Raw genomic sequence first — 24,581 nt, 5'->3', positions numbered from 1 at the left:
CAACAAATAAAACACAATATTCTCGAGTTCATTAAGTGTTCAGGTTCATTTAGAGTTTACTGTATTATTCCTCCACCTGACGCTGTAACCCTTCAGAAGCTCCTCCAGGGTGTTCCTCTCATTCATGACTGCAGACACAGGTTCCTCACACACTGTTAATGGTTCATAAGGTGTTGTGGCTCACCCACTATATAGATCATGTTAAACAATACTGTATATCATAATATGGCCTGTTTTTTGTTTTTTTTTAACTCGTATTTCCTTATACTTTCTTTTCCTGTTCTCATCGACTACTATATCTCTTTGTGCTATCACTGTGTACACTGTATCTCCCTGTGATTGGTGTATTGTAGACACAGTTTTAGTCCATGAGAAAGCACACAAACAAAATAAAATTTAAAGTCTCTCTGGCACCTATAACACGACTTGGTTTCAGCTGGCAGTAGTGCCTTTCCAGTCTTTGCAGATGGAGAAGCACTTTACTCTTGAAGATCGTTACGATGGACGGACCGTCTAGATATCTGAACGACCTTATAAGACCTAATATTTTATTTGCCTGATTTACCTTCTTCTCGCAATGGTCCGAGAACTTCAGCTCATTGTCAACATACACACCTAGGTCCTTCTCACATTCAGTCTCAAATAGTGCAGTTTCTTCATACCGTTGGGACATATGATACGCCTCCTTACCGTTGGTACGCTCCAGGTGCATCCTCTCACACTTCGTGGCATTTATAATCACCACACACTGCTTGCGTTCATGTAGAAAGTCTCCTATTCACGCTCGGACATTTCCCTGAATTCCGTACCCTTCCAGTTTGATTTCAGCCTTTCGTGGGGTACACTGTCGAAAGCCTTGGCAAAATCTAGGTATATATTGTCGATATTACCACCCCGTTCCAGAATATGGGTCCAAATATCCAATACCTTGAGAAATTGTGTTAAACACGAGTTCCCCGGCAATCTTTTACAAGGTTGTTTCGTAGATGTTCCATCGCGGCATCTCTGATAATACTCTCAAGTACTGTACATACTATGCCGGTTAGGTTCACCGGTCTATAGATGTTCGTAGAGTGAAAATCGCCCCTATTGAAGATAGGACTCACATAAGCCATTTTTTCAATCACTGTGGACCTTTTGTTCATCCAGGAATTTACAGAACAGGATCTTCAGGGGCTCGGCAAGCTCGTTGCACAACTAACTCTCTTAGCACTCTGGGATGCACCATGTCAGGGCCGGGACTCTTATGAACTTTTATCTTTGACAGTCTATTTCTTATAATCTCTTCTGTGAACTCAGTGTGGGTCAGTGCTGTGTCGTACACCCTGTCAACAAACACAGGAAGATTGTTCGCATCCTCTCTTGTGAACATTGAGGAAAAGAAGCTGTTCAATGCCTCAGCTTTATCCTGGTCAGAATCTGTGTAACTACCATCTTCAATTTAATTTAATCTCAATTAGTGAGTGTGAAAGAAAATGAAAATGAAAAACATAAATGAAATATTTAAATACAAGATAAAGCATAAATAAATATACAAATATGATTAAAACATAAGTGATTTTGACGATTTTTTTTAAATAGTTGCCCATGTAATACCAAAACGTTTTTTATAATGTCGCACTCCAATCCAAGGAAGATATATAGATTCCTTACTCCAATCGAAGACCAACCAAGAAGAAAATAATAAATATTAAGGAGATCAATTTCCATCCTTTATATTCCTTTGTAGAAATAGAGGGAGGAGTACCTACCGTTAGTTGAATATGGAAATGGGGTGGCCGCTCATAATTTTTGGAAGGCACTGTCTAATACAAGCTGGTACGTTGAAATTGTGTTTATTAACAATATAAAAGTGTTTATGTAGAAGATAACTTAATTTATAAATCACCAGCGATAACTGAATTCACTCATAATCTTAGTGTTTACCGAACATTTAATATAAATAACTATGACCCCGCTGTCTCTGACCCGTTTCCATGGAGTCCATTCCTAACAACAACAAAGTAAATATTTGGTATTTTTCCCAGGCATCAATAGAGTGGCTCACGATTTATAGCAGTATGTTACCACGGGCTTCCTGTCAGTATATTTGAGAGGAGTAACTACAGTAACTATTCATATAATAGATGTTGATTCTCAGTACAATATACAGTAAGTTACTTAATTTATCTAATCCTCAGGCATTTATAACTTGCAGGTACTGTTCTGTAACCTCGCTTAAAGTTATACATATACAGGTACTGGTTGGGGTGAAGATGACACTGTGGGGTATGGGTTGTTTGGTTCACACTCAGGATGGGGTGGAGAAAGGAAACTCACAATGTGCTCTCTGTATACATGTTGTATTGGATGTACAATGCAGCTTGGTGCTGGGAAGGCAGCATGGTTACAAGCGTGATGTAGAGAGAGCTGGTTGGTGAGGGTGCTCAGAGGAGGACAGCTTGTGGGGTCGCCATGCTCGCCGGCGGGAGCGAGGACCACCAGGCAGGCGGAGGAGGAGCGAGGACCACCAGGCAGGCGGAGGAGGAGGAGGTGTTGCTGGCTGGTTGGTGGAGGTAGAAAAAGACAGGTCACCACGAGGTCAGGTCTTAAATAGCGGGGGGTAGGCGTGGCTTAGTAGTTGACCCCCGCTCCATGATGTATGGCGGCGCTGGTTGACCTAGACCAAGAGGCATACACTGGGGAATTGGTGGTGTCGGCTACTCAGCGACAAACAGCGTTTGTAGGGGAGAAATCCACTACAATACTCCCCCTTCCCTCCAGGCGGTGTAGGAGACTTGTTGTCTGCAGGGTTGCATAGCACGTGAGGCAGAACGGGCGGTGCGTGCCTCATGTGAGACAACGGCGATGGCGTGGATAAGCCGGTCGCTGGACACAACTGTCTAGATACACAATATCTGTGGGAGTAGAGAGGGAGAAAAAGGGTGTGTGGAGGCGATGAATTTTGTTCTTCCCTCACGGCAGGTACAGAATCATCAGATGTGCCTGCTGGGGTGTGTGGGCCTGGGTCAGGAGCAAGGGCTGCGTCAGCAGAAGCGGATGAGGGCTCGTGACAGCAGCTGGGTCCACGACAGCAGCAGGGAGTACCTGAGGGAGAAAAGAGGGGTGTGTGGGTCTGCACTCAGAAGCAGGGGCCGCGTCAGGAGAAGCGGCAGGGAGTACTGCTGGGTCGGGGCGGCGTCTGAGGCAGGACGGGTGTGCTGGGGTCGGTAGGACGTGGTGCTTGGGGCAGGAAGAGGAACGGCTGTCTGCTTAGAGTCACAGAGCTGCTCTAGGGTGTCTAACCTGCGGTGTAGAGACAGTAGCTGTAGAGCCGATGAGAGCTGCCTCTGGGTGGATAAGCCAGTCTTCCATGTTGCTTGAAGACTGGGAGAGTGATCTGTTTCTCCTCCATCCTGTGTGAGTGCGAATCTCTGGGGGTCACCATTTGTGGGGTATGAGATATTTGTGTTCACACTCAGGATGGGATGGAGAAAGGAAACTCACAATGTGCTCTCTATATACATGTTGTATTGGATGTACAATGCAGCTTGGTGCTGGGAAGGCAGCATGGTTACAAGCGTGATGTAGAGAGAGCTGGTTGGTGAGGATGCTCAGAGGAGGACCAGCTTGTGGGTCGCCGGCGGGAGCGAGGACCGCCAGGCAGGCGGAGGAGGAGGAGGTGTTGCTGGCTGGTTGGTGGAGGTAGAAAAAGACAGGTCACCACGAGGTCAGGTCTTAAATAGCGGGGGTAGGCGTGGCTTAGTAGTTGACCCCCGCTCCGTAATGTATGGCGGCGCTGGTTGATCTAGACCACGAGGCATACACTGGGGAATTGGTGGGGTCGGCTACTCAGCGACAAACAGCGTTTGTAGGGGAGAAATCCACTACAACACCACGGCAAAGATTCTTTTTGTGCGATAACGGGAAATTGGTTATAAAAATAGTAATTCGATATTTTTGTTTTGTTTATTATAATAAGTTCAGACCAAAACAAGACGATTTTCATCTATGACACTTTTGGTGCATATTACCTATAACCGAGGTATCGGTTTTTGACAATCAGAAAATTAATATTGCATTTGTTGCAACCAACCGAATCTCAGAATTGTTTCTTCGCAAAAATAGTTTAGACAATTCTAAGACACTTTATTTTTATGACGTTTCCCTCATAAACGACCTAGAACCTATATATTTAACATGCTAGGGAGTGGAGCCCTCTGGTTAGGAAGTTAGGTAAGGTTAGGTAGGTTCGGTTGGTGCTATCAACCACGTATTATCTCGGTTATGGGTGAAATGCGAGAAGAGTGTCATAAAAGAAACTCTTGTTTCTGTCTGAACTTATTATTAAAAAAAGAAAAAAAAAGCCATTTGCCATTGTTTAGAATTTTTCTAGTAGATTTCAAATTTTCAACTCCAGATATCTCGGTCATGGGTAAAATCGTCTTGTTTTGTCTGAACTTATCATGAGGAAAAAAAAATCCTAATATGTCCTCTACTATAAAGTCACCCACATGTAACCTTTATTTCCATGGGGAATGCATCTTTATGGAGATACAGTAGAACAACCCCTACACTAGCAACGACAATGATTTCTTTCTAAGTGAGCAGGGCTTTAAAAATGAGGGAAAATGTGAGGTTAAAAAAATGGAAACCTTACGTATATAACCTAGGAAAATCCTTTTACTGTACTATAAAAAGCTTGGTACAGGTATTTATATTTGGTACTTGTCATGCATGGAAATTAATATGGAATATAGGTTTTTATAGTGTTTTTCATTGTGTTTCATGCAAATTTTACCTTCATTTCCGTCAAAATGAATAGTTGTGGAGATATGACTGCCCCTCCCACCAAATACCAACATTGTGAGGTGGAAAAAAGGCTCAAATATCAGTATACAGTACATGTCTAACTTAACTCAAAAAACGAGAAGGTATGTAAACCTAATCTAATCTAACCTAACTTTACCTAAATATAACTTGCCTTAACAGATGGAGGAGGATCTTGACGATACAGACAGTCTGAATTACACCTTGGGCACTTTACTGAACCAAGGAGAACACCATGAGACCTAAGATCTTAACAGCTACGGCTTCATTCTCAAAGACTAGACACGCCAATCTCCCAAGGAGCAACCTTCACAGAGACGCCATCTTGTAACTACGCAATTCAAATTCCAGAGTTGCTCTTGCTTACAAATATCAAGAGATTTTGAAACTTCCGCTGATTGGCTGAGTAAGAAGTAAGCGCATGCGCTCATGTATCGCATGACATTGACACTTCTGCTTATTGGCCGAGTAAGAAATAAACAATGTACAGTACATATTTCTCCACAAACTTGTACTGTACTTTCTTTAAGTTGTATAGAAAAGTCAAAATAACTCAAAAACTAAATTTCTGATTGAAATGCTATAGATAAAAGTTTTTTCTCTACTATATCTCTTTTATATAAGAATTAATATACGTACTTTAGGGTTCCATGCATGGCAACTACCGAATATTAACCAAAAGCTTATCTTATTTAACCGATAGCAGAGAATTTTTTTTTAATATTTATACGTATATTTTTTTGTGTGTGTTCTGTGTTTTGTCAGTGATTCTCGTCTTGTTTCTGGTGTTTAGGTCATGATGGAGGCCTGAACACCTAAAATTTTTGTGCATGCATAAATTTTCCAAATGATCATGTGAAACTAACTTGAAAAAGATTGAATATATAATCCCACGAAAACATGTTTAGCACACTTAAAATCTGTTAATATTGTTATATCTTGGTCCTGCATAAACATGTTTAGTTGTGTAAGAAACCAGGTTCACCGATGCATATTTTGCAAGTCCATCACATAAATAAGGCAGAATTTTAGGTAAAATCTGTAATAATATACAGGTATCCCTCGAGATATGAACGTTCGGGATGTGAATATTCTCTTATACGAATTTATTAAATTGACACCACTATTTCGAGAAACAAAAGCTTCCCCTGCTTATACGAATTTGGGTCTGGGTAAAAATTCAAATCTCTCATGCCAGGAGTCAGCTGGCACAGCCAACTTGGGGAGAGATCATACCCCACCTCCATCCCGTATCTTTCCATCCTCCATTCGTTGTGTGTGTGTGAAGTGATCTCTCTTTATCTGTGTGTATTCGTTACATTATTTCATTTCAACTTCTTTTGTAATGGCATCCAAACGTTCTACTGAATCTTCAGCTACCTGTACTACACCGAAAAAACCACGGAAGGTTGTGGCTCTTGAGACAAAACTGTAAGTAATTTGGCGTCATGAATGCAGTGATGGCCACACCAAAATTGGGAAAGATTTTGGTCCTACCAGTGGATTTTCTCCCACTTCTTCCACCCAAATCCAGGTCGTAAGTCGAATTAGTCGTAAGTCGAAAATGCAAAAAATAATACATAGAAAATCTGAAATGAAATACAGTACCGGTACAGTAAAAGTAATAAAAAATGAAGAATGATTACAGTGTTACTGTGCACTTACCTTTAATGTAGTCAGCTGAATGCACACGGGGCCCCCATAATTTTCTAATTAAACATGGAGACTACATTAATTGGATGAAGCAGAGGAGGAGACAGGGCTGGTTTGGTCATTAATGTCGCTTTCTTCAGGCAGGTTAATATACAGGGGATTCTTGTTTGTTGAATGTATTGGATCATCTTTAGGGAGTGAAGAGGCAGCACTGGTGGGGCTTGAGGAGACAGCAGTGGGGGACTTCATAAAATATATGTCCAATTTGGACTGCACAGTTTGCCTTTTCTTTTCATTGTAAATTTCCCTGTAGCAAGCAAGTGCATCTTGGATCATTCTGTCAACTTTTGATAAAAGCTCAACATTTTGATCCATTTCGTCAAACATTTGCATCCCCTTATTAATAGTGGCAAATGCCTCTACCATTTGTTTCACTGAAAATTTTTTGGGGGGTGCAGGTTCTTCTTCTACATTTTGACTCTCTTCTTCTGCAATTTTCTGTGCATCCACTTCAATAAGATCCTCGTTACTTAGCTCTTCTGTTACACTTTTAACCAACTGCTCAACATCTTCATTATCAATTTCTAACTCCAGCTGTTTACCCAACTCCACTATCTTGTTACTAATCTCAGAAATTGCTTCATCTTCATTAAATCCTCTGAAACTGTTCACATATCTTTTCAGGACTTTCTTCCATATTCCATTCATGCACTGACCTGTAACCTCATCCCATGCTACAGCTATGTTCTTTATACATTTCAAAATGCTGTAGTCCTTCCAAAACTCTCTGAGCGTTTTCTCACCTTCAGTAGCAGCAACAGCCTGAGCGAAGGTCATACGTAAATAATGCGCTATAAAAGCAGCAATAGCACCTTGATCCATGGGTTGGATGATAGAGGTAGTGTTAGGTGGAATGTAGACTACCTTAACATCAGGGTGCAGGTCGTCCAGGTGTGGTGGGTGTCCCGGAGCATTATCCAAAACTAATAAAACCTTGAATGCAATCCCTTGTTGCAGACAATACTCCTTGGCACGTGGAATGAAACAAGTCAGGAACCAATCGTCAAACAGTGCTAGGGTCATCCATGCTTTCTTATTACTGCGATAAAACACTGGCAGTGTGTGCTTGCTGACATGTTTAAAAGCCTTTGGGTTCTCTGAATGATATATCATGAAGGGCTTTAGCTTGAAACCAGCTACATCCCCCCCCAAAAGAAGTGTGATTCGCTCCTTGAATGCCTTGAATCCTGGCATGGTTTTCGCCTCTTTGTGGATGTATGTCCGTTCTGGCATGCACTTCCAGAATAAGCCAGTTTCATCCACATTAAATATTTGCTCAGGCAAATAATTTCCCTCCACAATGACACGATCTAGCTCCTCCTTCGGCAGCACCCACATCAGCACTTGCTGCCTCTGCACTCCCCTTTACACTGTGCAACTGTAATGTTTCTTAAGCCTTTGCAACCACCCATGACTTGCTGTGAAGATTTGGTCGCACTCATCTCCTGCCTGCTCTTTCAGGCTTTGGAAAAGGCTTCTTGCCTTAGCCTGTATGGTTAGAAGGCTTAAGGGTACATGCTTTTGCAACTGATTTTCCATCCACATCACAAGTAGTTTCTCCATCTCATGAAGAGGACCTTGTCTTTTTTTCGTTATTATTGTTCCCTTTATAGGTGCTGATCCTTTCACTACCTCACGAATTTGTTCCTTGTCCTTCAAAATTGTTGATATCATCGAGAGAGAAGCCAAGTTCGCGTGAAATGGCTGCTACCGTTTTTCCATTTTCATATTTCATTTTAATCTCAAAAGTAATTGACTCTCTTTTTCTTCTCAGCACCACGAGAACTCTCACTTTTACGCTTGCCAGCCATTTTAAAGGGAATTACAAACGGAAATTTTTTCAGTACACAGCGCGATCACTAACAGCAACAACGACGGCCAAACACCAACTGAGCGGGCTATGGCGTGGATGCTGTACACCACGAGGCAGCCCAGCCCAAGCTGTCGCACGGCATCACATTACGACCAAACGTCGCGACTCAAAAATACGTAATGTGAAAAATATTTTATACGACCATGGCAGTCGTATGTCCGGGTTGTCGTAAGTTGAATATGTCGTAAGTCGAGGAGAGACTGTATAAACATTCCAAACAATATTGGTATTATTTTGGTTTTGGTCATCTGGGGAACCTTAAGATTCTAACTATGGGATTAAGTACTTTAAACAATAAGACACATTATCTCTACAGGATTTCTGTCCATGGAAGTTGGCTGTAGTGATGGGTTGTTCCTGCAAACCTAGTGTATAATGATGTTGTAAAATCAGTTGTGATCTATGCGGTAGAAAGAATGAGCTAGACATTGTCATGACTCGTCAAACATTTGTATCCTTGGATAAACTGTGACATCTACTCTCTTGCTTTGAGTAACAGCTGTCAGTGTGTGGTCTTTGGGTTACTACCAGTCACCATGGTCAAGAACGGGTATACTGAGGAAACCCCCAAAAGCCTGCATGTACTGTACGTTTTTGAGCGGTTCTTCACTGGCCCTGGTAGAAAATTACTTTTAGGATCAAACCTTAATGTAATTGAGTAATAAAGGCAGCAGCTAAAATATACTGTCTGTGAGGATCTTCTTTCTCCATGGCTCCTGGATAACTCATAAGGACTATGATTATAGAGATGGCAATTTAGGGGCAATAAAGCCTTAGTTGTTGAAGCTCCTTCCTGAATTCAGTATCAACAATACAGTAACAGAAGAGATAGGAATTAACACCTTCAAACCTTAATATAATATACAGTACAGTATAAGAAAGGTCAACTTGTTAAAGGTGCTCATTTGTCTAGTCCTTTGAGTTTTTGTCGTAACATTTCTCTCCTCTGTCTCGCTGGCCCTTGATTGTGAGCCACCTGGCTTTGAGGATACTGTAGCTGGAAATGAAAGACTGATCTGGGTAACTGGATACAGTACCTCCCTCCTTCCTTGGTTTAGTAGATTACTGTAGTCAGCTGGAACTGAAGTATGAATGACATGTTGGTCCTAGACTATGACTGGGAAAAGTAAGCCATAATATGGTGTGTGCTGATCCGGCAGTCTTAGCTCATTCACTGGCTCTTTGTCTGCTCTGAACAGTAGTACTGTAACTCGTTGTTTCAGTTACTATTTGAATTATTGTACTGTACTCTGATCCCTGGTGTAGGGGAGGGGAATTTCTTCTCACTTTGTGAGAGTCAAGGTCTAGATTAAAGTTGGTGTGCATCAGCTGCAGGGTCTCCATAAAATGCAGATGTGAAAAAGTTTTAAATTTTTTACCGTTTTTGCAACCAGTAAATTTATTTTTGAAAACTGGCTTATGTAATTACCACCTCTTAACACAAATGTAGAGCTTATAAGCATGTCCATAGCTAAAAAGTATTTTGAGAGAAATTTCCCATGACCAGTACGTATATTGTTCAGTACAGTTATACCTGTACAGTACAGTATATACTGTATATAACTTGCATAATTAGAAGTTTAAGAATCATATTTGTATATGCAGGCAGGTAAAGATCTTTAATTTGAAGGTGTACATGAAGTAATGATAGGGCTGAACACTGCGTACCTCACACTGTATTGGGGGAATGCTGTAGTATTGATTTTATTAACCAATCAACAGAATATGGAGGGCCAAAATTTGGTTAGTAGGATTTGTCAGTTATTACTGTATTATCATTTAACTGTCCTTTGTTGTGTGAAACTGTGTGTCATATTTTATTAGATATTATTTTTATTCATTAAAACATAAGAAGTATAAATATAAATGTTGCCTCCTCTGTTGGTGCACTTAAATATTTGATGTGTGCAGGTGAGAGCTGGCGTACCTCCCTTTTAGTCAATAACAAGTTGCCAACTACTTTTTATGGTGCTTGTGGTCTCAGGTGCTCTTTTATATGATTAGTTGTGTCACCTAACATAGGTACTGTATCTATATTATATTCATGTTGTGGGGCATTAAGAAATAAATGAAGCAGGAATATCTGTTGTGTGATATGAGGATTATTAGTACAGTGTTTGGCAACCAGTCCTTCCCATAATGGCACCCAAACACCATTGAGCTGTTGATGTGCATGGCCCAGCCAAGCCCTTGGAGTGTTTGGCTGTGTCTGATAATCTGTTTTAAAGTTTTAGTACAGTAATCTGTGGTGGTACACCACTAACAGATGTTTTTCAATTTATAAACTGATATTATTTATCATTGTTTGTCATAGGTCCTCAGTTCTTGTGACCATGAATTGGAAATCAATATAAGATAGTATGAAGTGTATTGACCAGAACACAATGTGTTTGTCACTTGCCTGCCAGTTTATATGTACCTTGGACAGGGAGTTGGACTAACATTTGTAGATCTTTGGGATCTTATACCAGTGGAGGATGGCTAATAATGGCCTAGGCGGATCTATGGTTATTCTTTTGCCGGAGCATCTCGACCCAAACCGAAAGGTAACGGCAGACTTTTCATATAATTTGTTAGTTTGCAGTTACTGTATATACAGTAGTTTCTTTATTGTAGATAAAATACTGTTGTCAAAATTTAATTTACTGTACCAGTACATGGTCATTTTCAACCCCATCAGTTTAGGTTGTGTACAGTTATACTGTATTAACTTTTTCCTCGTTTTTTAATAGATCATTTCCACCACTCACCAACTAACTAACCATTTGAGCAGTGAGTCTTTTCTTAGTTAATTTTGTATGACCTCATTATCCAGTGTTAGTATTGTACAGGAAGAGACTGAGGTTCCTGGAGAAAACCTCTAATGGTTGGTAGGGTCACACTAGATAACACCCTTCTTGCATCCGACCCGAGGACTTGAACCCACTACCACTGTACAGTATAGTATCACCAGCAAACCCTCTTTGTAGGTTAACTGTCGTGCATTTCTACAACAGCTGGACAGAAAATTTTAACTTTTCTTTCAACATTAGCTGATCATTACTGAAGTACTGCATGTTTTCCAAGTGCTCTGTTGTTATTCTCAACTCCACATTTCTTTAACATGGTGTAGCAGAGGTCACTGGCACTGTAGTGTAGTTTACTATCACAGATTATGCATCAGTTGAGGTGACAGAAACTGAATACTGTACAGTAAGGTAAAATAGTCTGTAAACATACCCGGTAATTTTTAGAAAAGTACCCTCCAGGGGTCCATGTTGTTTATAGGATTTTGGGTAAGTTCATAACCAGCTTCACACTTTACTAAGTTCAACAAGTAGAATAATGTTTTCTGCTTGAACACTGAATTCTTCTTTTCTCCTCTTCAAAATTATTGCAGATAATTACTGTACTGTACAGTACTCTACTACAGCTCCTCCCTGACTTCTGACTGGGTTAGGGACCCAAATCCAGGTAAATAAGTCGAAAATGCTTAAATAATACATAGAAAATCTAAAATGGGTGTCTCTTTTTCTTCTCAGCACCACAAAACTCTCACTTTTAAGCTTGCCAGCCATTTTAAAGTGAATTACAAACAAAAAATTTTATCTGTGTACTGACGTTGGGACTAGAAAATACGTAATTTGACAAAATTTTGGTACGAGTGAGGCAGGTTGCAAGTGCAGGTGGTCATAAGTCGGGGAGGAGCTGTACAGTATATGCAAATATCAACCACATTAAGTATTAAATTTTAAATCTACAAAGAGATTTCTACATAAAATTTTAGGAATTACAGTCAGTTCTGCTATTTACGCGATAGTTGTGTTCTTGTAAAATATTGCGTTGTAGAAATTGGCATAATAGAAATAACAGGGCTTATGGAGAAAATTGAGGTTAGGTACAGATTCATCGAAATCGAAAAAAATTTAGTAGTTAGCCTAACACAAAGGATAACTCAGTCTAAATAAATTTAACGCACAATATCACATGTTCTTTCCTTATTTTCAAGCGGCTTGATAACATCAAGCTTTTCTTCAAGTGTTATAGCCTTTCTTTTACGATCACCACCGGAAATGCAATCACCAGAACGTTTCCTGGAGATATTCTTCTTTTCCATATTCACAAAATTGGAGAAACAGTAAGCAAAAATCACTGAGGACACTTCGAAACTTCCCACGCATTTCAAACTGATCATGTGTGACGTAAACAGAGAGCGCGGGTGTAAAACGCTATGTGATGTCGAATGTGAACTGTAAACACTGCATACCTGGCATGGCGACAATACTGTACATAAGCGTTAAAGGTGAATCGCGTTACAGCCAACACGAGTTCGCGTTTTACAAATATCGTTCTTCTATTCATCAATGCGGCGTTACAGCCAATTCGCATTGACAAAACATGCGTTATAGCAGAACTGACTGTATTTGCTTAAGAACAACCTTCTGGTACATGCAATATGGTTTTAAGTTTCTGTGACCACAACAAAAGTCATAATGGGACCGATCGTCACCACTCATATGTGTTGACCATCTTCATTATGTGTCCATCCTTTTTATAATTTATGCAACAATGGCAAGTAAATCACTGTAGGTGTGCATGATCCAGGTATATGCTGATAACCACAAGGAAGGAAGAAAACACTTAGTTCCCAAGCGCTTTCGTGTAATTCACATCTTCAGGGGTGAGCACAGTGTACTCACCCTGAAGATAATTACCAACGATTAGAAATATTATTACACTATAGTTTATCATGTGTGTGTGTGTATATATATATATATATATATATGATGTGTGTGTGTGTGTGTGTGTGTGTGTGTTGTGTTGTGTGTGTGTGTGTGTGTGTGTGTGTGTGTGTTTTTTTTATATATATATATATATATATATATATATATATATATATATATATATATATATATATATATATATATATATATATATATATATATATATATATATATATATATATACCCTGTATATACAGTGGGGTATGCTATAACAAACGGATTCTACTACGAATATTCCTATAACGAACGATTTTACCTATCAAATTGAGAATGCTATAACGAACGCGGATGAATACGGGACTATTTCGTCTGGCGCATGAATATTGTTGTACCGCGGCTCACAGCAAGAGCGTCGGGCGCCATATTGGTTCATTGTGTAGTCAGTGCACCACTGAACTTGTTGAAATTTCGTCTTTTGATGTGGAAATTCGTGTTATTTTTATAACTATTTTGTTATACAAGTGTACAATTATAACACTGAATCGTCAAAAGCGAGTGAGAAAGCTAATAACCCTTAAAACTAAGAAAGAAATTATAAATAAACAGACAAAGTGCCTGTAAGACAGTCACCAAAGAGGGCTAGGAAGGATGACTCCTCTCCTTCCACCTCTTCTCCATAATTCTCTCTTCCCCCCCTCCTCTGCCTCCTGTCCTGCATGCTGAACAACACTAAGGTAAGATAAAGTACCGTATTTTTTACAATTTCCACAGAAATTTTTCAGTGTTAAGTGGTTGTATTTGGGGGCCTGGAACGGATTAATCCTATAACGAACGAATGCTATAACGAACGAGGTTCTAGAACCAATTAGATTCGTTATAGCATACCCCACTGTACCTGTATATATATATATATATATATTTCTCTCTCATTATGAAAGGGCTTTAGCTCTGGAGGCAGACAGGATGAAGGGGCTGATAATTCCACAGGAATATGTGTGAAAGGGATGTGTGGCCAGTGTGGCACTCTATTGATTCACTCTTACTTGAATGTTTCACCTTCTCTCCCAGCAAAACCCTCCCCACCCCTCTTTAGGGAAATGGGGTATGGATGATAATGATGATAATCAGGTACACATATCACGGTGAAGGTGCAACTAAAGGTATGTTAAGACCCATTAATACATTTTATTCAACATGCCAGTACAGACATATGTATTGAACTTTCCAGTACTATTGTAATATAGTATCCTTTACATGTATTAAAAACAGTAATAATTGGAGATCCATCCTAAATTCCTAATGTTTCATCTACCACATAATGCTGGTATACTCTGCCTCATATGGGTATCTTCCTCTGCTATGTATGGTTCCACTTTAGCTAGGAGTGTGTAAAAGGCGTTGATATCCATTCTCACGTAGTTGGTGAAATCACTCCCACTTCCATCTTGTAGTTCACGTAATATCGTCACATGACTTCCCAATACTTTTCTCATACTTAACCACGCTTTACACCAGATCGTTTTCTGCACTCTGTCCCTACTTTTCTTTTTTACAAATACAGCAATTAATATGCTATACAGCGCTATTTTCTTCTTTCCAACTGTGTTGCGCATGGTGGTACCGCACTCAGGGGCTGCCGACCACCTACTGGCTACTGCCCGACTTTACTGCCTGACCACCTACTCAGCAGTGTGGACAACATCACAGTCATGCCCGACTGTCCGCCAGTCACTGTCCGACAGTGTGGACGGGGCTTTATATGCCATAAAATATGGTACTGTATTTTTGGTGCAGGTATTGTACAGGCGTGGGATGAGCGTCTCCTGTGCATTTATGTTCATGTGTTTGCTCCATTTGAACGGTCCCATTGAACTTCGTAAATTTCTATACCTTGCCAAAAAAATACACGTTTGTGTGAAGTGGACCTTACAGTGGAATATGAGAGCTGCAACCAGCCTGCACGGTTTGAAATAATGCTGTCGGGTATCGTAATTTTTCTGTGCAAATAAGCAGGGTATGCTTTGTAAATATGAAATAGGGGTGTTAAAATATCAATTGCAGATAAGTGGGTTTGTGAATAGCGAAGTATTCCTGTACGTACTTGTAACTTGTTCATAATGTATTTATAAGTTATTTAATTTTATGTATGATGACTGAGTTTACAGCTTTTGTAATGTTATAAAAGGAATTTATCATATGATTACTTACTACATGTACTGTATTTTCTTTAGAACTACATTCCTGTGTTACTGTTTTTACCTTCATTATATTTTTCTCTACTTTAACTTATTTACATTCCAATAATTACTTTCTCACAGGTTGACGTACCAGTTTCCCTCATGAACCCTGTGACTGAAACTCCTGAGTCTCATGTTAATGGGATGACGACCTCTGCTGTACCACCTGGCTCTGCCCAAAGGTCCAAGATACGACCGAGGAAAGGTAGGCATTAACTGAAATAGTTGCTGTAATTTACAGAGAGCTATTTATTTAGGAGACATACATTACTGTACCAATATAGCAAAAATATACTGTTGTCTATTTAGTTTTTCATCATCTTTTTACCAGTACAATACTGTTTACAAACTAGTTCACAGAAATTGTTACCAGATGATAATGTTGGTTACACGTCCTTTTACTGTATTTTCCAAATATTTATGGACACTTGCCCATCATTGAGTGGTTCAAGTAGAAGTGCAAAACCAAGCCTTTGGTCTAGACCCAGGATACATGACATAATACCCTTTCCACTCTAACCTGGCCCATAAGTCATGCCCCTCGTCTGTAGCTTCAATTAGCCGATTGGTTCCCCTGAGCGTTTTACCTCCCCCCGGACGGCACGTGTACCAGCGTGTCTTTTATTGACCTATTATGATAAATATTAATAATTTTCAAACATCCTCTCTGAAGTGCTAATGCCTTGAAATCATTTGCATTTTGATAGCTCAGATATTTAACATTATTTTGGATAATAACATGTCTGCTTACCAATTGTGGACACATTTAGTTTGAATTTTTTACGAACCAATCAGCTATTAGTTTAGAAGAGGGGCGTGGCTTACGGGCCAGGTTAGTGTGTAAATATTATAGTTGCTGGGACAGATCATACATTTGTTTACCTCCCATATTACAGACAATGCCTTGAAGTGGAGAATAGAAACAATGTTTTTTCCTTATAGACACTAGGGGAGGAGGCCTGAATAAGCATCTGATGTCACATCAACTATAGTCTGTTCACTTTGAACCTTACAATTGAGGCCTTGGGTCAGTTTGTAGCAAGGCAGGTGATTGGCTGGCAGAAAGACACGTGAAGAGTCACTTCGTATATTTAATCTGTGTACAGTATTCATATCTCAGATATTTTAAGGGATAGTAACTGTTTAGTGTTGAGCTTTAATAATTTCTGCACTTGGGGAAGCAAAAATTATCTTGTTAAATGCTCTGGTAACATAAATATTATTAAGAGGAAAAGATTAGAAAGTTTCAGCAACATTCTCCACCACGCAGCAATGAGTTGACTTCTCAGATGTTTGTCATCGTGTTTTGTTCTCTTTATGATGTTTTACCAGTGTATTTAACAGGATAATTTTTGCTTCCCCAAGTGCAGAAATTATCAAAGATCAACATAGAATTGTTAATATCCCTTAAAATATCAGGAATCCCTCAAACCCGGAACTCTCTGATAGCCGGAACTAAAATTTTCTCGGAAAATCATTCCCAAAGCCGGAATTTTCCGGAAAATTCATGTCGTGGGAATTATTTTCTGAGGGGGCACATTTTCCGGAATATTCCGAAAAAAATTTACCGATTCCCGGAAAATTCCAGGGTTGGAGGAGTTTTTTCTGGGTTTGAGAGATGAAAATCAGGCGCATTTTCTGGAAATTCCGAAAGAAAATTTCCGTTACCCGGAAAATTCCAGGGATCAGAGATTTTTTTCCGGCTTTGAGAGAGTCATCTCTTTACCCAGAAATCTCTCATTCCCAGAGTTGCTCTGCACCAATTGTTCCGGCTAATGGGGCTATCACTGTACAACAGATTAAATACTTAATAATTGTAGTGACTCTTCTCATGCCAATCAGCTGCCCTGCTACAAACTGACTCTGGGCCTCAGTTGTAAGGTTCAAGTGAAGAGACTACAGTACAGTGTGTCCATCATCCTGCTTAAATCAGCCATGTTGGTTTTCCAGCTGTTAATCTTCAATAGTCCCAGTCACACACACGTCACACAAGTGGTTCTCTACACCTGATAAGTTTGGAGATACGATAAATACTTTATCCTGAAAGATTCATTAGAAATTTAAATCTTGACTTAAAGTTGGGAAAACCACAAGTCCTTGCACAGTTTCCTAAAAACCTAAGCTCTCACTCTGGACAAGCATATTATCTTGAAAAGGTAGAATCCAATTCCAGCCCCTCAAGCTAACCTGTCAAGTTAAATTCTTTAAGCTTAATGCATAATATTGTACACAAAACTACTCTTTAATACACTTGTAAGCAGTGTTATAAGAAAACTCCCTATACCTTGGTAAAATGCAGAGGTTATGTGGCCAACCAAAATATTATCTCTCATTAGTGCTACAAGGAATTAGTACTGTAGTCCACAAGGTGATAACTGGAGGCAAAAAATGAGCTGGTGTATAGTAGATAATGTAAAACATCCAAAGCCAATAGTTGGTGGATATGAAATGAAGGTATTAGGCTGCTTCTCATGTTGCAGCCATAACAGATGAGCATGGTGATGCACCTCTACTTCATGAATCACTTTCCTTCTGTCATGAATAACAGTACCTGTATTTGTTGGGGGACCTTTGATAAGGTTCTTGAATATAATAGGGAGAGTTAAACTGTTTACAGCACATAGCTGCCCTATCTAGGTGATGTTTGAGTTCTGCCATTGTTAATTAAGGCAGTGTGTTCCAGTATAAATTGTCCCATTATAAGAAATATTGATATTGCAGCACCTGAACTTCAGACAGTGGAGCGACGGAATTGGTTGATTCATTTGCACTATGTGAGAAAAGAGTTTGACCTTTGCAAGCAGCTAATTCGAGAACAGCTGGAAGAGACACGTGGGATGTGCGAGTACGCCAACTATGTTCAGGTGATACCTTTTGGTTGTTGTCATGATGTTCTTTGTTTAAACATTATTTCAGGTTTTAATATTGCTAACACCTCAAACCAAAACAAAAATACTATAGATGGCCAAGTGTCATCATCAAGTGGCCTGTGGGTTTGATAATTAAATGTTCTTTCTGTGAAGAATTAAAATTCACTGATTCATCTATGTTGATTCAGATTCATTAACTCACATACAGTAATCCTTTGTCAATGAGGTATGACAAGGTATTAAGTCTGAAAATGAGAGTGAGTAGAAAACAGAAATAACAATGATATTTTCATATTCTGTACAGTAGTAAACAAAATGATCACTTGTGAAGCAATGAAGTCTTTGTACAACCCAATTAGTAGGCAATGAAATACTGCATAGTTATTAGTAAGATAGATTTTTTTTCATTGTTAAGTTGTAGTATAGGAAGAGGGGGAGAAATACCAGTAGCATATAAATATGTAACTAATGTAGGATTTTCCAATGTGCTTTAGCATATTGGCACTGACACAGTACAGGTTGTACCTCTCTAGTCCGGCATTCTGTGGTCCGGAACGATTCTAGTTTGTCCAATAGGTAGGTAGGCAGCTTTATTTTTTTTTTTTATCTGAATTATTATTATTATTACAGGAGTATTAAATTTTTGCCCCTCAGGCCCCAATGTGGGTCAGTGACCTATGCCTGGGTGGGCTAATCCCCTTAAAAAAAAAAAGCCTCAGGAAATTAAGGTTTGTTTACATCCGGCAGTTCGGCTGCTCTCTCTCTGCTTGTTTATACAGAGTACAACATTTAACCCTTCAATATATATGAACAGTAAATAAGTGTTGCTTTCATATTCTTATGTAGAGTAATGACGATATATTTTCACATGTGCGCACTTACATAACAGCAGTCTCACTTTTTTTTTTACCATTAATGGTTAGGCTACTTTATTGTTCCATTTATTAACATTAAATAACATTACAGGTACTTCAGCAACCATATTCATTTTTTACATTAATTTTACTACAGCTAAACTCAGGGTCTTTCAGTTTTATATGTAGAACCAATCAGTCACTGGTTTCGTAAGCTTTAACATAAACAATGCCGCAGCCGCTCTGGCTCTCTAATATTCCACATATTATTAATAAATTGTATTGTTAATTTTGCACACGTACATTAATTCAATAAAAACAAATTCAGAAACATTAATTAAAATATATATATGAACAGTAAATAAGTGTTGCTTATATTCTTATGTAAAGTAATGACGATATAGCCACGTAGCGCATGCTACACTTACATATGTATCTCTTTTCTTTTACCATTATCTTTAGCTACTTCTATTGTTCCATTTATTAACATTAAATAACATTACTTAAACAACCATATATATTTTACTACAGCTAAATCAAGGTCTTATTTTTCTTCAGTTTTATATGTAGAACCAGTCAGTCACTGGTTTTGTAATCAACTAAAACAATGCTGTGTCATTTCCTCGTGTGTTTTAATGTTCTACGTATTATTAATGAATTGTATTGCTCATTTTGCACATATAAACATTAATTCAATAAAAAGACATTCAGTAATAAACAATAATGAATCTTTTGTACATAAGAGAAATGACCCTGTTTACACGATTATGCACGTCGTCTGCACGTTGGCGGGCTGTCAAACCCGTCGAAATTCAAGTTTCCGCTGTCAAAATTTTTATTTATTTATTTTTTGTGTGTTCCAATAAAACATGTTAAGAATTAAAACTCGCGAAATTTGAGAAGCTACTATACGACATTTAACCCTTCAATATGTCTTCAAAGAGACCATGATGCAGAGAAAGTGGTGCTAGTGCTTCCAGGCATAAGCACAAGTCGCTATCTAACCAGGAAAAGGGTGAATTTCCATGGTCCGGCAATTTCCATGGTCCGGCACCGGTCAGGTCCCGAGGTTGCCGGACTAGAGAGGTACAACCTGTACTTGGATTTTTACTGGAATATAGCAATTGGGGGGGAACTGTATTGTACTGTACTGTACTGTACTGTACTGTACTGTACTGTACTGTACTGTACTGTACTATCTTGGCAGCAATTGTCTTTATCAACACCAAAACTTAGAATGAAAAGTGTTCTTTATACCCCAATATTTTCTTTAACCTCTCACCCCTACACAGCAGAAATTTTAGAAAGGACTAACTTGCTTGAAAGAATTCCTGAGGAAAAATTAAAGGGAATACTGAGCAGAATATTGAAAAATATGAACTTAGAAGGATGCGAGTGAATTTTTATAATGGATTGTCCACAGATAAGTTTCAATCTATGTTCCTCCTAATTACAAAATGGTAAATGCAATAACTAAAATTTTTTAATGTGAACCCAATTTTATCTTATTGATACAGTACATCATTATCACCATCATCAATGTTTTATGACCATTTTCCATTTTTGTGAGATTAGCCATGATTATTTTAACGATATCTCTCCAGCTACTTGGTCTCTTGCACATTATGTAATTTGACCACATTTTTTATGATAAATCTTTGAAAAGTGCTTTACTTAATTGTTAGGATAATCGTTTAATAGATACATGTATACCTTAAAAGAATAATGATAATTTCATTTATAAGTAATTATGTAGGCTAAGTACAGTATTAATGTAGTTATAGTATGTTTACTTGAAGCTACTGAGGCCTAGGGTCTGTTTGTAGCAAGGCAGCTGATTAGTTGGTGGACAAACACCCCAAGGTTGATTATTTAATGGATAGATTTACAGTATATTTATCCAAATAAAGGTACAGAGTATTGATAAATTATCATGACGTCTGTCTTGTCTTTCCCAGGGCTTAATATTGAGGCAAGAAGGGAAGATCCAGGAGTCATTTGAGTTGTTCCAGCTTTGCAACATCCTCAACCCAAGCAGTGTTGAGAATATCAAGCAGATGGCCCGTGCTCTGTAAATATGAAGTTTTTTGTGTGTACAACTGGCTTCAGTACAGCTTCTCCCCGACTAACGACGGGGTTAGGGACCCAAATCCAGGTCGTAAGTCAAAAATGCTTAAATAATACATAGAAAATCTAAAATGGGTGTCTCTTTTTCTTCTCAGCACCACAAAACTCTCACTTTTAAGCTTGCCAGCCATTTTAAAGTGAATTACAAACAAAAATTTTGTCAGTACACAGCGCGATCACCGATGTTGGGACTTGAAAATACGTAATTTGGCAAAATTTTGGTACGACTGAGGCAGGTCATAAGTGCTGGTGGTCCTAAGTCAAATAGGTTGTAAGTCGGGGAGGAGCTGTATATAAGCCATTATTATTATTGGGGAGTCTACATGTCAAGGAAGTAGTTCTGAATGCCAAGGGGGTTCATTGTATCAATCAACCATCACTTTGCACTGGCGTCAAAAACCCTCCCTGATGCACTTTGCAAGAAGATCTGGGAGGTAGTGGTCAAATGCGTCAACTATGTGAAAGCAGGAGCTCTGAACTCCACCTTTTCCAAAGGCTTTGTAAAGGCATGGATTCAGAGCAAAAAACCACCCTCCTGTATTACTCTGAAGTGTTTGAACTTCATTGAGAGCTCAAGATGTTCCTGGAAGTGCAAGGCGATGATGATTTATTGAGTCACTTCTATGAGGTTTTGTGAGAGCCACATCTTGCATACCTAGCAGATTTATTTGAGAAGCTAAACCAGCAGAATCTCAAGTTACAATGCAAGTTTAGAAACATGTTTCACCTCATGGACTGTCTCCAAGCATTTCTTGCCAAGCTCCAGATTGACAAAAGAAAGTCAGTTCAGGAAATGTTGCCATATTTGAAAATCTTTCAACTGTTCTTGATGAGCTCAAAGAGGATCATGTTTGACCCAGCACTCAACACCTGATATCCCTGGAAAGTGAACTCAAAATGTACTTGCTAGAATTCAAAGAGCAAGAAGGAAAATTGGCGAGGAATCCCTTCTCTGGCACTTTTGATATTCTGAGGGTTTACTTTGAATCATTGCATGATTCATTGTGATTTACAAAAGCGCCAGTGTCCCTATATGAAGAAGCTTCTTGGTGTATGATAATCATGAATTACACAAATTTCCTCATATGCATTCTAAAGCCTTTTCACTCATATTGGTATTTTTCCTTATGTGTGTACCTATTGTTTATATTGAGTTTATATTCCAACATCTATTTATCATTTTTTGCCAAGTGAAACTGTCTAGGGATCTTTTCCACTCCATCATTACATGACTACAGTACTACAGATTCATTCATAAGTTTACTCCCGAATTGTGATGCTGCCACATAGCCATAACTTTTTGAGGTAATAGTACCTATTAATATTTAGATGAATAAGGATCACTCTTTTCAGTGAAGTTCAAGACAGGTACTCCATAAATGCAGAGAATGGTAACATCTTCACCACTGTATGTATGTTTGCTGTTATGTGCATTCTCTGCTTGCTATCTAGTGAAATAGTGAGTCTTCTGAAGATGACCAAATATCCTGGTTGTGGCCTATTAGACAATAGAAGCCTGTAATTGTGCTAGAAATTGTCAAAGCAGAACAATACTGCAGAAACTTCTATCAAGTTTCATGGATTCCCACTAATTATGGTTCAATGAGATTATTTTAAAACTTATGATTACAGACAGACAACTTTTGATGACAGATATTTCATGTAGATAGTAGGCAGCCACCAAACAGGGAGGTACTACCGCCTGGGAAGATATTAGAAGCATAATGTGTTGTCTAATGGTAGACCCTGCTGCCATATGGCATCACGAAAATTGTGACCAAGTCCCAGGTTGCTGATCTGACTTTCTGCCTCATTTACACACAGCTGCAGGGTCTCGAGTGTTTCTCTTACCATTGACAACACAACATACATATATTGTTTCTCATTCTTGATCTTTTTTTTAATTTTTGTATTTCTTTATGGTTCTTTATTATTATTATTATTATTACTGTATTATTATTATTATTGCAATGTTGTTATTATTGTTGTAATCATTATTATTTTATTATTTTTATTTTTGTATTTTTCATTATAAATTTTACTTATCTAAATTTTTATTATTTTTATTATTATTATTTTAATTATTATTATTTTAATTATTATTAATAATATTATTATTATTAATAATATTATTAATATTATTAATAATATTATTATTATTATTAATAATATTATTAATATTATTAATAATAATATTATTAATATTATTAATAATTGTGTAATATTATTAATAATATTAATAATATAATAATATTATTAATAATAATATTAATATTATTAATATTATTATTATTATTATTATTATTACAGTTAACCCTCACTTTACGGTGTTAATGTAACCCGGTCCAGCGTAAAGTGAAGAAACACTATAAAGTGAATAACATAACATATGGGATTGATTGAAATGAGTCGGGCCAATCCCCAAACTCCACTTTTTGTGACACACAACTATGTTGTAGTAAAATATTATCTTAACTTGATGTGGTATGCACACACAATTAATTAAAATATCAATATTATAGGTTTTTACTTACATTAGTAGAAAAAATGGCTGGGCACACGGGGATAGGCGGTTGGTTCCGAGCAGGGGCGGATTGTGGCCCTCACCTGTATCACTTGTATCAATTGTCTCTATCCACCACAGAGGCTTGCAGGGCCTCTTTGTCAAACTAAAGTCCATATAAGTCCATATCCTCACCATAATTATCACTATACTGACTTGGGCAGCTGTGGTGGGTGTGCGGGTGAAGAACTGGTAATGTTTTGATGACTGGGCGACCTTGTAGCACCATGTTCGCGCCGCTTACAACATCGGATGGCGAGGTTGGATCCAAATGGCGCGGCTCGCCAGCCGCTCTCCGCGTAAAGGGGTACACGCACCGCGGAAATGGCATCCTGGGTTCCGGCAGGGCACCGCGTAAACGCGGAATGTGGGACCGCGTAAAGTGAGGGTTGATTGTATTATTATTATTATTATTATTATTATTAATATTATTATTATTATTAATATTATTATTATTATTATTAATATTATTATTATTGTTAATATTATTATTATTGTTAATATTATTATTATTATTATTATTATTATTTATTATTATTATTATTATTATTATTATTATTATTATTATTATTATTATTATTAATATTATTATTATTAATATTATTATTATTATTATTATTATTATTATTAATATTAATATTATATTAATATTATTATTATTATTAATAATTATTATTATTATTAATATATTATTAATATTAATATTATTATTATTATTAATATTATTATTATTATTAATGTTATTATTATTATTTAATATTATTATTATTAGCTAATATTATTTTTTGTTTGTGTGTGTGTGTGTGTGTGTTTTTTTTTTTTTTTTTTAAGT

At 38.0% G+C, this 24,581-nt stretch overlaps 1 protein-coding gene across 1 annotated transcript in view; it reads left to right on the top strand.

Annotated features, from left to right (window-relative positions):
• Positions 1–10,482: 10,482 nt before the first annotated feature.
• The window catches only part of LOC121859090 (Bardet-Biedl syndrome 4 protein-like), a gene marked incomplete in the record, with an annotated part of 37,113 nt that continues 23,014 nt past the window's right edge, over positions 10,483–24,581 (top strand). Inside the window, 4 exon segments of the mRNA XM_042355759.1 lie at positions 10,483–10,941; positions 15,417–15,540; positions 18,057–18,199; positions 21,018–21,130. Of these exon segments, the coding sequence (XP_042211693.1) occupies positions 10,873–10,941; positions 15,417–15,540; positions 18,057–18,199; positions 21,018–21,130 (449 nt within the window).

This window comes from Homarus americanus, unplaced genomic scaffold (assembly GCF_018991925.1).
Source record: "Homarus americanus isolate GMGI-L3 unplaced genomic scaffold, GMGI_Hamer_2.0 scaffold50924, whole genome shotgun sequence".
Lineage (NCBI taxonomy): Eukaryota > Metazoa > Arthropoda > Malacostraca > Decapoda > Nephropidae > Homarus > Homarus americanus.
The sequence above is the reverse complement of the archived record's forward strand: the minus strand, read 5'-3'. Positions and strand labels throughout refer to the sequence as shown.